Consider the following 14,335-nt stretch of genomic DNA (forward strand, 5'->3'; position numbering starts at 1 on the left):
ACGAGGTGTGGCTATTAAATGACGAGACAAGGTGCGCTGTGAATGACCTTGAAGGTTCTAGAAGCAGTTGAGATAAGCATTGTTCACTGTTGCTCGTAGTTAGTCTGTAGGCAGTTATAAAAGAAACGTGTGAAGTCCCTTTGCTGGAATGATGTCTAATGTTAAACTGGAGCAGCGCATTAATTTCAAATTCCTTGTGAAATTGAAGAAATTGCTGACCAAGTGTTTGAAACTGTTGCAGGAAGTGTATGGCGATAATGTAATGTCACATGTGCAAATGTTTGAATGGCACAAACGTTTTGCTGAAAGTCGAGAAAACGTTGAAGATGGTGAATGACTGCATCGCCCTGTCAGAGCAGCAACTGAACAAAACATTGAGAAAATTAATAAAATTGTCTGAAACGATCGTCGATTAAGCATTTGGATGATAGCAGACATGGTGCACATTGATAAGAAGATTCTGTGACAAATTTTGCATGAGCAATTGAACATGAACAAAGTCTGCACCAAAATGATTCCCAAAAACTTGTGTCAGGAGCAGAAAGACATCTGGAAACAAATTTGCACTGACATCATGGAATGGCTGACAGTGGAGCTGGACTTGCAGGAGAAGATCATCACATGTGATGAGATGTAGATTTTCCAGTATGGACCAAAAACAAAGAGATAATCGATGCACTGGAAAACTCCCACGTCACCTAGAATGAAAAATGAAAGAATGAGCAAGTCAAAACTGAAGGCAATGCTGATTGTTTTTTTTTTAATATCAATGCCATGATAATGGTTGAATGGGTACCAGAGGGTCAGACAATTAACCAACATTATTACTTTGAGGTTCTGGCCAAGCTGAGAGAATGAGTGGGGAAGAAGAGACCCAATCTGTGGAAGAACAATGCTTGGATTCTCTATCAGGACAATGCTCCAGCCTATAGTGCACTGTCTGTAAAGCAGTATCAGGTTGATAAGAAGATCCCAGTGTTAGACCATCCACCTTACTCGCTAAACTTGGTTTTCCATGCAACTTTTACTTTTTCCAAAGTTGAAATCAGCATTGAAGTGCACCCATTTTCAGTCGGTGGATAAGGTAAAGGAGAAAATGGCAGCACTGTTGAAGCAGATAACGCCTGATGACTTGTAGCACTGCTTCCAACAATGGAAAATTCATATGCAACGGTGTATAGATAGATGAGGGGAGTATGTTGAAGAGGACAACAATTAAGTTGTACAATTGTAATAATAAATCCCATTTTTGCAACCAGTCTCATTATTTAATAGCCACACCTCGTACAGTTGGATGCTGCTATAGACTAGGGGATGGAAAAGACGATGGAGATAGTATTCATCAGCAAATAGACTCAACGAGTAGAGGACAGGTAATTATTATGGTAACAAAGATTGGAAGAAAGAGAGGACACATGGGAGGAAGGAAATGGATTTTATGCAGTTGCTAAGGGATAATTACCTGAGACAGAATGTAATGGAATATACTAAGGGTTCGAGAGTGCTCGATCTAGTAATTGCATCTAAGAATTTGTCTATAACGAATATGACCATGTTGCCACCAATCGGTGAGAGTGATCATATGCTCTTGACCTGTCCATTTCCAGTCTCCAAATCTCTTCTTTCACACTTCTAAACTGATTACACGTTTCCCTCGGCACCGGCTCGAGCAAATTTGTGAGTGTGTGCAAGATTTTTTTTTTCCGCCCTTCAGCCGAAATTGTATATGTGTGGATATATATATATATATATATATATATATATATAATTATTTGATATCCTCCAAGACAATATTTTAACTCATCTAATAAATCTATTACTGAAATATCTTTTTAATCACCATCAGACAGAACAACTTCTAAGTCGAAACGTGTTTTTACTGTATCATTTTCAAATTTTAAGTTACTAATGTTAAAGAGAAATCACAAAATTGATTCATATTTATTTAGCTGTTCAAATCTCTCAGTAATTGATGTTATTGCTGAATCAAGAATTACATTAAAAAATTAATTTAAAAATGTTGCTCAAAATTAGTAATTGATTCGTCAGGACATCCATAATCAAATCGAGTTTTACACATCGAGTTCATGTGCTATCGGTAGTTGGTAAATCAGCATTTAACCCAATATTTAGAACAAAGTTATGGGCTTGGTGCTTAACTTTCAAAAAATTATTTTCACCTATGTATGACGTCAATAATATTTTTTCGTGATATCTAATGATTTCAAGGCTTTCATAATATTGCAAGAGATGTTTTGCAAGTGTTTGCTAGATGCACTGAATTCTAGTTAAAATCATTGCTAAGATAAATTACATTTAATTACAAACTTATCTTCATAAATACGAGGTAACAAAATTCATTCAGCAAGCTAACAATATAATACACACTAATGAGATAGCGAACTTGCATGCAAGAAAATTTTGCGGATATGTGAACGATTTATAATTATACATAATAACATCTTATACGACTATAATATAGTTTTAAAAAAATTATTTTTAATTTTTTCAAAAAGTTTCATGTTTATATTATTTATCAATATATCAATTTTATATTAAAATATTACATTACTAAATAAAAATTTCCAATTAATTTTGTTTCTTAAATAAAAGTATTTTATTTATAAGAGAATCAAATTTTCTCAATGAAATTGGATCTATATGTATCTATTCCAGGTATTATCAAAATAAAAATAATTATTTGGAGTTCATATAATTAGAATAAAATATAATTATCTTTTTAAATTTTTTCTGCCTCCAGCATAATTGTAACATAAACTCTTTGTAAGTTTTGTAGTTTTCTGCCCTTTTACTTTTTCGCCTGTGGAATTAGCCCATTCCACCCTTGTCTTGCGCCAGGCCTGGTTTCACTTTTTCTCTCTCTCTCAGTGCATTTCTCTCTCCAAGTACTCTATTCTTGCTCAAAACTAAGGGATAATTACCCGAGACAGAATGTAATGGAATATACTAGGGGTTCGAGAGTGCTTGATCTAGTAATTGCATCTAAGAATTTGTCTATAACAAATATGACCACGTTGCCACCAATTGGTGAGAGTGATCATATGCTCTTGACCTGTCCATTTCCAGTCTCCAAATCTCTTCTTTCACAGTTCTAAACTGATTACTCAGATTTTTTGCCCACATTGTTTTAAAGCCGAATAAGAAACTCAAAGATTGGAATCAAAGAGTTTCATGCTATGTAACTATAAAAGTATCAGCGACTACTAGCATAATTCTAGCGACTACTAAAGCACGTAGTTCAAGTACATAGTACAAACTTGGGCAACTCGTCACAAAGGTGGGGAAAGTTCTGATCACCATTCTTAGTATTTCACATAATGTAAAACCCATCTCCTAGGAGATGTATGATGTTATACATTATGGTGGGAGGTCACTATCCAGACCGATTTCGATCATTATTGAGATCTCATCAGTGAGTAACTAGACCAAATATAATACTAAGGGTATAGCGAAAAGAATTTATATACTCTGCTATATGAGTTGTCAAAAAGGTGCACCCATAAATTATTTAAAATAAAATAAACCCATCTCCTAGGAGAAGGGTTTTACATTAAGTGAAATACTAAGAATAGCGATCAGAACTTTCCCCCACTTTTGCTATGAGTTGCCTTAGTTTGTACTATGTACTTGAACTACGTGCTTTAGCTTACGCTAGTAGTCTCCGATACTTTTATAGTTACTATATTCAGCACGAAACTCTTTGATTGCAATCTTTGAATTTCTTATTCGGCTTTAAAACAATGTGGGATTTAATATCCCCATAATTTAAATAATGTTTACATCACCGAAATGAAGCCTATTGGCTCTTTATTTTAAATAATTTATGAGTGCACCTTTTTGACAACTTGTATAGCAGAGTATATAAGTTCTTTTCGCTATACCCTTAGTATTATGTTTGGTCTAGCTACTCACTGATGAGATCTCAATAAAGATTGAAACCGGTCTGGGTAGTGACCTCCCACCATAATGTATAACATCATACATCTCCTAGGGGATGGGTTTTACATTATGTGAAATACTAAGAATAGTGATCAGAACTTTCCCCACCTTTGCTACAAGTTGCCCTAGTTTGTACTACGTACTTGAACTACGTGCTTTAGCTTATGCTAGTAGTCGCTGATACTACATTTGGCATGAAACGCTTTGATTCCAATCTTTGAGTTTCTTATTCGGCTTTAAAACAATGCGAGATTTAATATCCCCTTAAGTTAAATAATGTTTACATCGCCGAAATGAAGCCTATTGGCTCTTTATTTTAAATAATTACTCATATGTTTCACTTCTCTCTCAGTGCATTTCTCTCTCTCTCCAAGTACTCTATTATTGCTCAAAATTCATCATCCTAATCAACACAATCTTTCAAACCTACTACATGCCCTAATTTTTCATTCTTATTCACATGATGTTCATATTCCTCACCCTTGATCATACTACTAATTTTTTTTCTCTCTCTCAAGTCAGCATTCCCTCACTTCTGACATAACACTGCTGAAGGCTGTTAATTTCCATATTGCCAAGCTCTTATGATTTTCTACATTTTAAACAGACATGCACTGCCTGGTCTCTTACCTGCTACATTTCTAACTGCCAGTATGCAAACATGCCACAAGTCACATACCACAAAATCTTGTAGTATGTTGGGTAAAACACTGTCCATACATTGAGGTAGCTAGGTGATAATGTTTCAGCAAACTGAATTGCAGCAGCCATCATTATTTAAACCCTGCACAAAGGACACTAACAAGATATACTAAAATATTATTGCAAAGTACAAATTCAACAAGTGTAAACTTTCCCCAGGCAATACGTTTTACCTAGATTAGACTTCCTGTAAAATTAAAGCAAAAACCCTAATATATCAAAAACATATATATATTTTTTTTTTTGCTGCTATTAACATGTCCTATATCCTTGCCATCTGGTGTAAATTCACAATGCACTACAGAATCTTGAAATTTACATGCTTGATAACCAGGACTGATAGGCTTAAAAAAACATTTGAATTCTCACAATTTCAATGTAGATGATATATCTAAAATATGGGCTCATATGCTGTTTATATTCAAAACATGCACTTCACCAAATTGTTAAGTGAAAAATTCAAGGAAATATTAATCCTTAATGTTTTACTGCACTCTAAATGAAGATAATTTAAAAAGAAAAAAAAATCACACAATCTCACATCTGCTGAATAAATACTTACATCAGACAGAAATCCCAAATTTCCATTTTTATATACAATATTTCCAAGTGATTTATCTGCCCATCGATTGCAGCAGTCACCTGCAAAGTTCTGTCTTATTACCTGAAAGAAGTCAAATTCAATGGAAAGAAAAGATGTCTGATATTTTTCAAGTTTTTGATTTATAATTAACATCATATATAAAATTCTAGACTAGAATACAGCTTTATGTACCCTAAATCATTTATTCATTGAACCATATATTAACCATCATTTTCTACATGCGTTATTAAACTTTTAATTGTTGATCAGCATTTGTTATTGGATATTTTAATCTATTATATTATCTCCTCACTGGGAGGCTGCTAATGACATCATGAGAAAATAACCCGCCTGCCTCCACACAGTAATTTAATGTTGCTTGAAAAATACCTATAAAATATCCCTCTTCCTGTAGATATGATTTGAAATCATTCATTCTAAACCCAGTCTTGGAATTTGTCCGTTGCATTCATATATCTAAAAATCCTAGGTCGGCATTCACTCATTTCAGACATAACACTGCAGAAGGTTATTATGCTAATTTCCATGTTCTCAAGCTCTTATGATTTTATACATTTTAAACAGACATGTACTGCCTGGTCTCACAACTTTATCTGAAAAAACAAAGTATATAAACTTCATAATTTTTTAATGGGACTACCACCCATGAAAGACTTTTGTAAACCTGTAATACATTACTATCATGGGTGGGCTACAGATTTTCTTTTATTTTTTATTATTTTTATTTATATTTTAATAGTCCAGAAATTCTGCAAAAGAAACCAAACATGGAACTTTTCCAACCACTTCAGAACCCCAAATAAGCAGTAGGGTGGTCTCGAACCAGTAATGAAATTATTCTCTCACCTAAAGACAACCACAAACATCCATGCTCATGCTGGGGTTTGAACTTGATGCCTGTTAGCTGGAGAGTGAATACACTAACGAATCAGCCAATCTCATATGGAGGTAGCAGGGTTTTTTCTCCTGGAAACTCGGGTTTTTCATCCTGCATACAGACAAATCAGTCCTTCAGGACACATGCAATTTACAGACAAAAAATACTGGTAGTAGTGGTGGTGGGCAGTAGATGATGATGGCAGTATAGGTTCAGCAGCTGGTGGATGGAGTGGTGGAGACGGAGAGCTATAGAGTAAGTGTCCTCCCTCAATGAGTCTTTGGAGTCCTTGGAGGCCAAACGAAATAAATAAAAAAAATCTCGATGGCATGATTCTAGGAATATGACCCCAGGTCAATAGGCCAAAGGACATGAAATAGCATGCACAGCATTTCTTGAATTATCTTGATAATCAATCAATAAATATAATATATAAATACTGCTCAAAGAAGTGCCATGACTGAATATTTATCTGTAGTATGAACAGCCAGCAGGGTATACCTGTCTTTGCTGAACATATCCATGTATATTATAACTTCTCTTATCATAGTCATGGTGTGTCAGCTTCATGGCTTTTCAGAAAACAATAACCTGAAAAGCAAGTGTGGACTAGAAGATTTGCCACACACACACACACACACACACACACACACACACACACACACACACACACAATGCTTGACTACATGTATTTTGTGAAGCAAGTTATAACCAAACACCTTATTTCAAAGCCTGCATGTCAAACTGATATGCCTTCATATTCTTTCTTTCTTTTTTTGTTCAGGGAACTAAAAGGAAGGCTCCCTCAACTAAATGTTTAAAAGTAACAATTATGATGGAAAAATCATAACGCAAAATATAACTGCTTTTAGTTATTCACCAAACTGTTTATAAGAGGTGTTTTCAATTAATTTTTTTGTGACTTCCACCTATGAATGGTTGGAAACCCAGAGAACATAGCACTATGGGCAGATTAAGGATTAAATAAGCTAGGAATCTGCTCTAGAGACCAAACTAAAGGCCTCCAATGAGATGAATGGTAGTTTCATACAATATGATGAAAATCCCTAACCACCTTAAAGATATTTTCAATCGAAGGCGAGTTGGCCGATCTCATACAGAGGTGGCAGGATTTCTCCCCCCCCCAGAAACTCAGGTTTTTCATCCTGCATACAGGAAAATCAGCCATGAGAACACCTACACATGATTTAACTGTACGCAGGGTGAAAAACTTGAGTTTGTCGAGGTGTCATGTAATAATAATAATAATAATATTCATATGAAAATCCATCACAAACATTTGAATCTTATTCTGGGCTTGGCCATGGAGGGATTCAAAACTACTTGCATCTGTTCAAAACAGAAGTAAATAGTTCATTCAAAACTACATACTTCTATTTTCCAGCTAACAGTTTGTTAGCTGGAAAACAGAAGATGTAGAATGTTGAAAAAGAAAAACAAAAAAGTGATTGTTGCATAACAGATCATACTTCAATAGAGATTAAACTAAAAACTCCCATGAATAAAATATTTTGTTTTGCATGAATCAATCTCTATTAGCTTTTGAATAGCCTTTATGCTGCTGTTTCATTCATTCATTTATATCATAATAATAATGTATTAAAATTCAACCAAGAAATATGAAACAGCTATATTTTGTATTAAAACATGCAGTAAATCATACCATCCTTGAGGTTTTTCCTTTTCTACAAAAACAAATCAAGGACCATAAATATTTAATAGATAAAATATATAAAAATGTCACTGATAGCATGGCATATAAAGAGCTTAAATAATAAAACTCAAAGATTATCTATAAATAACTGATAACCTGATAGTTAAAAAAAGTTGGAATAGTGAGATAGATAATTACACAGAAGCTATGCCAATCAAGAAACTTGTTTAGACAATTTTCAGTTGTTAACTTTCATTTCCAGAAAATAATAAATCTGAAATACTATTCATGTTTAAAATAATTAAAAACAATACATTTTCATTTAAGTAAAATTTTCACTTAGCACAAAATTTTCAGTTAAGAATGAAAGAGATAGTGAAAGATTCCTGAATGGCTTCGTATGGGGATTCAATTATTAAAGATATGGTGAATGAGAAGATGTACAGTTTGTTTTCTGGTAGGTAGAATGAGTAGAGTGATTGGCCAGATATGAGGAGTTAGTGAGCAAAAGAGTTGGTGGTGGTGGTTGTGGTGGTAGTAGGAACAAATGACTTGACTGGAAACCAGTAAAAATGTAAGACTGGATATCAGGAGTTTGTTGAAGAGAATAAAAGATAATAGTGCAATAGGAAGGGTAGTCAGTGTGTTGCTCAGATATCACAATGATAATATGAGGTGGTAGAAAGCAAGGATTATGAATGATATGTTAACAGAAATCTGTGAAGAGAAAGGAATGCAGTTTGTGAATGTGTGGGATGAGTTTGAAGGACAAATAGAACTGTATAAGAATGGAAGACTACATTTGAATGGTTTTCGTGTGAGTCATGTGCAGAGGCTGCTGCTTAAAGGAAGAGTAATAAGCGCAGAGAACGGATCTAAGTTGAAGAGAATAAAAAATGGGGAAGTGGGTAGTATAAGTGTGTAGAATAAGTGTGCAAGACATATAGGGAAATGGGGAGGCAGGGGGAGCTCAAGGTAGACAGGAGAACACAGTGTGAAGAAGGTTGATGCTCAAAGAGGAAGTAAAAGTGTGAGTAGACAAGAAAGGAATGGGATGGCCTGGGAAGTAGGGAGAACAGTTGGCTTTGAAGGGGGTACTGGGATGGGTAATCAGAGAAAGAGAGAGAGAGAGAGAGAGAGAGAGAGAGAGAGGAATGGCTTGAAAAAATCATGGAGAAGTCACATCTAACAAGTGATATCAATACTTGTTATAGATCCAGAAATGATCTGTTATGTTTATATATGAATGTTAGAAGTATTAGAAACAAGAGGAATTAATGCAATAATTTTATTACATTTGAGACTAGCTGTGTCCTAGGTATCAGCAAGTTGTGTATAGGAAGCAATATCCCAGAAGAGGAAAGTCACTACTGTACCTATGCCTCAAAATACAATTTAATGGAATAACTACACAAAGAGAAATAATTAAACAGCAGGTTTAATCATTTCAACATTTTGGCTCTGTCACAGTAGCATCTTCAGGAATACATGTTAAAATCTCAATAAAACACACAAGAAACAATAAGTGGAAGAAATGAAATTAAACTATATAAAGATTAAAGTCTTATGAGGCATATAGTGTACCTATGCCTCAAGGTACAATTTAATGGCATAACTACACAAAGAAAAATAATTAAACAGCAGATTTAATCATTTCACCATTTCGGCTCTGTCACAGCAGCATCTTCAGGAATACAATGTTAAAATCACAATAAAACACACAAGAAACAATAAGTGGAAGAAATGAAATTAAACTATATAAAGATTAAAGTCTGATGAGAGGTGCCCTCTAATGGTGCTGTTGGCTAGCCTTAGCTGATGAGCAGGAGGCATAAGAATTAAAGTTTGACACGACCATATTTATTAAGATTAGGCTGAATTTTTAAATCTGCTACTGATTCTAAAAAGAGTCTTTGCATTTATTGTGATAGAGCATAATAGTTTTCTTCCATCTGATTCTGTGCAAGATATCCAAAGGCATGATCAGCAAGATATGACTGACCATGGATGTGGTGGCAGATATATATTTTGTGCTCATTTGTGTGGATGTTAGCAGATCTCCCAGTCTGACCATAATATAATAAGTTGCTTCAAATGAGGCTTGAAAGTAGTGCAGAGATTATATTTCTGCCATTACTGTATTCTTTATGTTGCAATGGATGTAAGGAGGATAAAAGGGACTGATAATGTGTAGATCTTTTTGGCATTATAACCAGTGGACAAAAAGGTATGGCAAATAAAGACAAGTTCATGTTTTTCAAAAGCCTAAATACATATGCCTCAAGGATCTGGTTTTAGGGTCATTGCTTTTTAAAAATCTGTATGTTAATGATATTATGGAGGTTTTAAATGTGGATATTCAGTGTTTGTAGATGATGCAAAGTTGGGAAGAACTATGAAAAATAGAGCAGACGTTGTGGCTTTACAAGAGGACTTGAATACTTGAATGCATTGAGGAATGGAAACAGGAGTAGAGTTGCCAATTCAATGTTGCAAAGTTCTCATAAACAGATAGAGGGAGGTTTGGGAAGTTTCATGCAATTGTATTTATTTAAATTCAGTTGATTTCTGAATGCTGCCGCAGATTCTAAAACCAGTCTTTCTTTTTTGAATTTACTATGGTGGAGCATGGTGGTTTTTCTCCAGGAGATTCTGTGGTTTGTATCCAAAACATGGTCTGCAAGGCCAGATTGATCATAGTCATAATTGCAGATGTATGATTTGTGTTCTTCTAAACAGATGGCTGCTGATCTGCATGTCTGTCTGAAATAAGCCAGCTTGTAGGAACAGGGTACTCTATATACTCCAGGCACTGAGAGAGGAGGGAGCTGATCTTTGGTGGAACAGATAAGGATAATAAGTTTACGGTGGGGCTTAAACGCTGTGTGAAGGTAGTACTTTTTTAAGGGCCTGGCTATTTTTTATGATGTGTCATGGATGTAGGATATGGTGATGGCATTTCTGAAGTCCTTCTGAAGAGGTGGACAGGGAATGGGAGAAGAACTAATTATTTATTTTAAAATTCTGTAATTGCTGTAGCCATTGGAAAGGAAGATGTTGTATATGTGGTCGAGTTTGGTTGAAAGGGAGGTTCCACTGGAACAAAGCTTGTGGGTTCTACTGGTTAGAGTTTTAATAAAATCCATATTGTTGAGAGGGGTGGTGGTGGGAGAGTTTGCGAATGTATCTGTCTGTGTGAGTAGGTTTTCCATATACAGAGAAGGAAAGGTTAACATTAAGAAGGCATGTTACTAAGGTACTAAGGTGTCTAGGAAGGGTCAACTATTGTTATTTTCTTTTTCCATCGTAAACTGGATTCTTGGATGTAGACTATTGAGATGATTGAGGAAGGAGTTTAATGTGTCTGGGCCATAATACCAAATAGAGAACAAATCATCTACATATCTTAACCAGATAGAAGGTTTGAGAGGGGTTGAGTCTATGGCTCGTTTTTCAAAATTTTCCATGTAAAAATTGGGGGGAGGGACCCATGTTTAATTATCTTTAATTAAAGATAGAGACCCATCTTTAATTATCAGAGATCAAGGAAACTTTAATTATTAGAGATCCCACAGCACACCTAGTCCTATCTGGGCACACCAACAAGATAGGACTTTAGAGTAACCCACGTGTTTCACTTAGCAGTGTATTGTATTTAAATGTGTTGTTACAAAAGTTATTTGTAATCCCTGAAGATGTCTCAGTGACTGAGATGAAATACTGGAAGCATTAAAATTAGTTTTAATCCTTTCTCAGTGCTGAAAATATTCCATTAGACCTCCAACATGATGTCCTCACAGCACTTAAGCCTTAACACATGGAACAAGAGGCCATCCCCGGAAACCATATAAGTATACACAGAGGAGTGAGGAGCAGTTTCTTTACATGGAGTGGTTGGCGAGTGGAATGCTTTGCCTGAATGTTGTGAATGTAGGCACATTGAATTAGTTTAGGGCACGATTGGATGAGCTTTGTGTGTGTGATAGTGTGCACCTCCAATGATGAGTCACTGACTCCATGGAGGTCAGATGTTAATAATAATAATAATTTTCAATCAAGTAAACTAACAATAATGTTTCCCATAAACAAAATGATTTTAAGATATTTAAATATCTTAACAATGTATTCAGAACAAAGTTAAACGACCAGATAAGAAAATGCTAACTGTCTTGTACACTGCAAGCTTCTCTCAAGCTCTTGCACAATAGCTTTAATATCTCTAACTCATTGATCCCTATTATTTCATTCAATTGCCCCTCATCATTCATAATGCTAACAAGTATTCCAAGAACAAATACTTTTAAAGCAAACACTTAACAACCTGGCTATTTCTAGCACATATTGACACTTTTCTCCCATCCAGATTCACTTAAGTCATTTTCCATGGTCCTTCTTCTTTTTACTTGCCACACAGAAATAAATTCTCTCACATAACGAGACTTCTCTAAGATTTTCCTCTGCTTTCAGTGTAAGTCACCTCAAGAAGAGATACCACTTCATGATGTATTTTTGCTATATTTTAAATTGAGAGCTTTGTTGTTCCAATTATGTTATTCCCCACCTATATCCAATCTACATATTTATGAGGGTGGTCTGAAAGTTCTCGGCCTAACAACGAAAAAACAAATTTATAATTTCAAAATTATTTTTATTTTTCAACATAATCTCCCTTAAGACTAATACATTTATTCCAGCGATGCTCCAGTGCCATTATCCTGTTCCTGTAGTGGTTCTCAGTAAGATCTGCAAAATACCTCCCTACAGCTGCAATCACCTCTTGATATGAAGAAAAATGCTGAAGAGGAAGAGGTTTAGTTTTAGGAAGAGATAGAAGTCAGAGAGAGCCAAATCTGGGGATTACGGTGGATGTTCCAACAATTCATTGTGCAGATCCCTTAATTTTCCCATTGTGAAAACACTTTTATGGGCAAGTGCATTGTCCTGATGAAAGATGATTTTTTCTTCTGCAAATCAAGTCTTTTCTCATGAATTTTTTTGTCTAGTCTAGTTAAAAGATCAGAATAATATTCACCAGTTATTGTTTTACCCTTTTCAAGATAATTAATAAACAAAATGCCTTAGCATCCCAAAATACTGATGCCATGACCTTTCCTGCTGATGGAACCAATTTTATCTTCTTTGGCACTGAACAACCAGCTTCTGTCCACTGTTTTGACTGCTGTTTGGATTCTGGTGTGTAATGGTGAATTCAAATCTCATCCATAGTAATAAATCAAGGGACACGGTCAACTGGGCGATGGCCAAGTGGGCGCCGGACTTCAGGACGACAAAATAATACATCAAATATGCAATTCTATTCTATTGATCTACTACCTACCCAGTAAATTTAAATAATTTTTTTTGAGAAACGAGTTAAAAGAACGGTATAAACATAAAATTTGAAAAATCTCATTTATAATTAAGTTTATTTTTATTGTGTAGAATTACGAAATTGCATAGAAATTATACTGAAATTTCCCATGCAAAAAATGAGTCAGCTATAATAAATTTAGTTTAATCCTTTATCCTAGTGAGAGCAAACAAGTTTGCACCTGAAAATATCTTCAGGACTGAATATAGTGTTGTACTATCTTACCTGGGTAAGTAGTGCACACCATGGCAACTCGTAGCAAAGGTGGAGCAAGATACCAACACTCCTATCCCAGTATCTCCCATAATGCAAAACACATCTCCTTGTGGATATGTATACTGTTATGCATTAAGGGACTGGCCACTACCCAGACTAGTTTCGACCTTTATTGAGGTCTCTTCAGTGGGAGCCAGGCCCAGAGTTGGAGATACCAGGAAGAAGCAGTAGCAAAGTCATCTTTACCTATAGGAGTTGCCAAAAGTTTTACCACCTTTTTTTTTAAATTACTCTGGATTTAGAGAAAGATGTTGAAAGTTTATTTATCACTAGGTTAGACTATAATAAATTTAGTTTAATCCTTTATTCCAGTGAGAGCAAACAAGGGATAAAGGATTAAACTAAATTTATTATAGTCTAACCTAGTGATAAATAAACTTTCAACATTCAAATGAGTCAGCTAGTTAATAAATATTTTCGTTTATATCATAACAACAATATTAATTGTTGGTTGCGAAAGTTATGTAAGGTGGAACCAAAGTATGAATGAATGAATTATTTGTGAATGGCACACTTTTACTTTCGCCCCCTCTTTTTGGTAAAATTTTTGTTATTTTGGCTAGAAAGAATGGAGGTCCTGTTTTCCCTGTTTTGTATTGTTTACTACCTAATAAGATTCTTGAAACATACACAAAATTATTTTATATGATACATGAAATGAGGCCATTACTGGTTTCCCAAAAATATAAATGTTGATTATGACATTGCCATTCATCAAGCTTTATGTATTTATTTATATATTTATTTCCGCAAGCTAACATAAATGTTTGCTTTTTTCATCTCGTACATCTTCGTAAGCATTTAGCTTCATGCAAACTTTTAACCAGATACAATTCTGATGTGCAATTCGCTTTAAATTCAAAAATGATC

General features: G+C 34.8%; 1 protein-coding gene across 3 annotated transcripts in view; it reads right to left on the reverse strand.

Annotated features, from left to right (window-relative positions):
• Positions 1-14,335, reverse strand: part of LOC150105441 (peroxisomal carnitine O-octanoyltransferase-like) — a 311,316-nt gene that overhangs the window by 128,265 nt on the left and 168,716 nt on the right. For all 3 annotated transcript variants that reach the window (XM_090394815.1, XM_090394814.1, XM_090394813.1), the window contains exon 8: positions 5,225-5,326. In XM_090394815.1, coding sequence (XP_090250941.1) covers positions 5,225-5,326 — 102 coding nt within the window. The remainder of the gene's footprint in view (positions 1-5,224; positions 5,327-14,335) is intronic.

The sequence above is a fragment of the Typopeltis vanoorti genome, chromosome 6 (assembly GCF_054136105.1).
Source record: "Typopeltis vanoorti isolate ZY-2024b chromosome 6, IOZ_Tvanoo_1.0, whole genome shotgun sequence".
Classification (NCBI taxonomy): domain Eukaryota; kingdom Metazoa; phylum Arthropoda; class Arachnida; order Uropygi; family Thelyphonidae; genus Typopeltis; species Typopeltis vanoorti.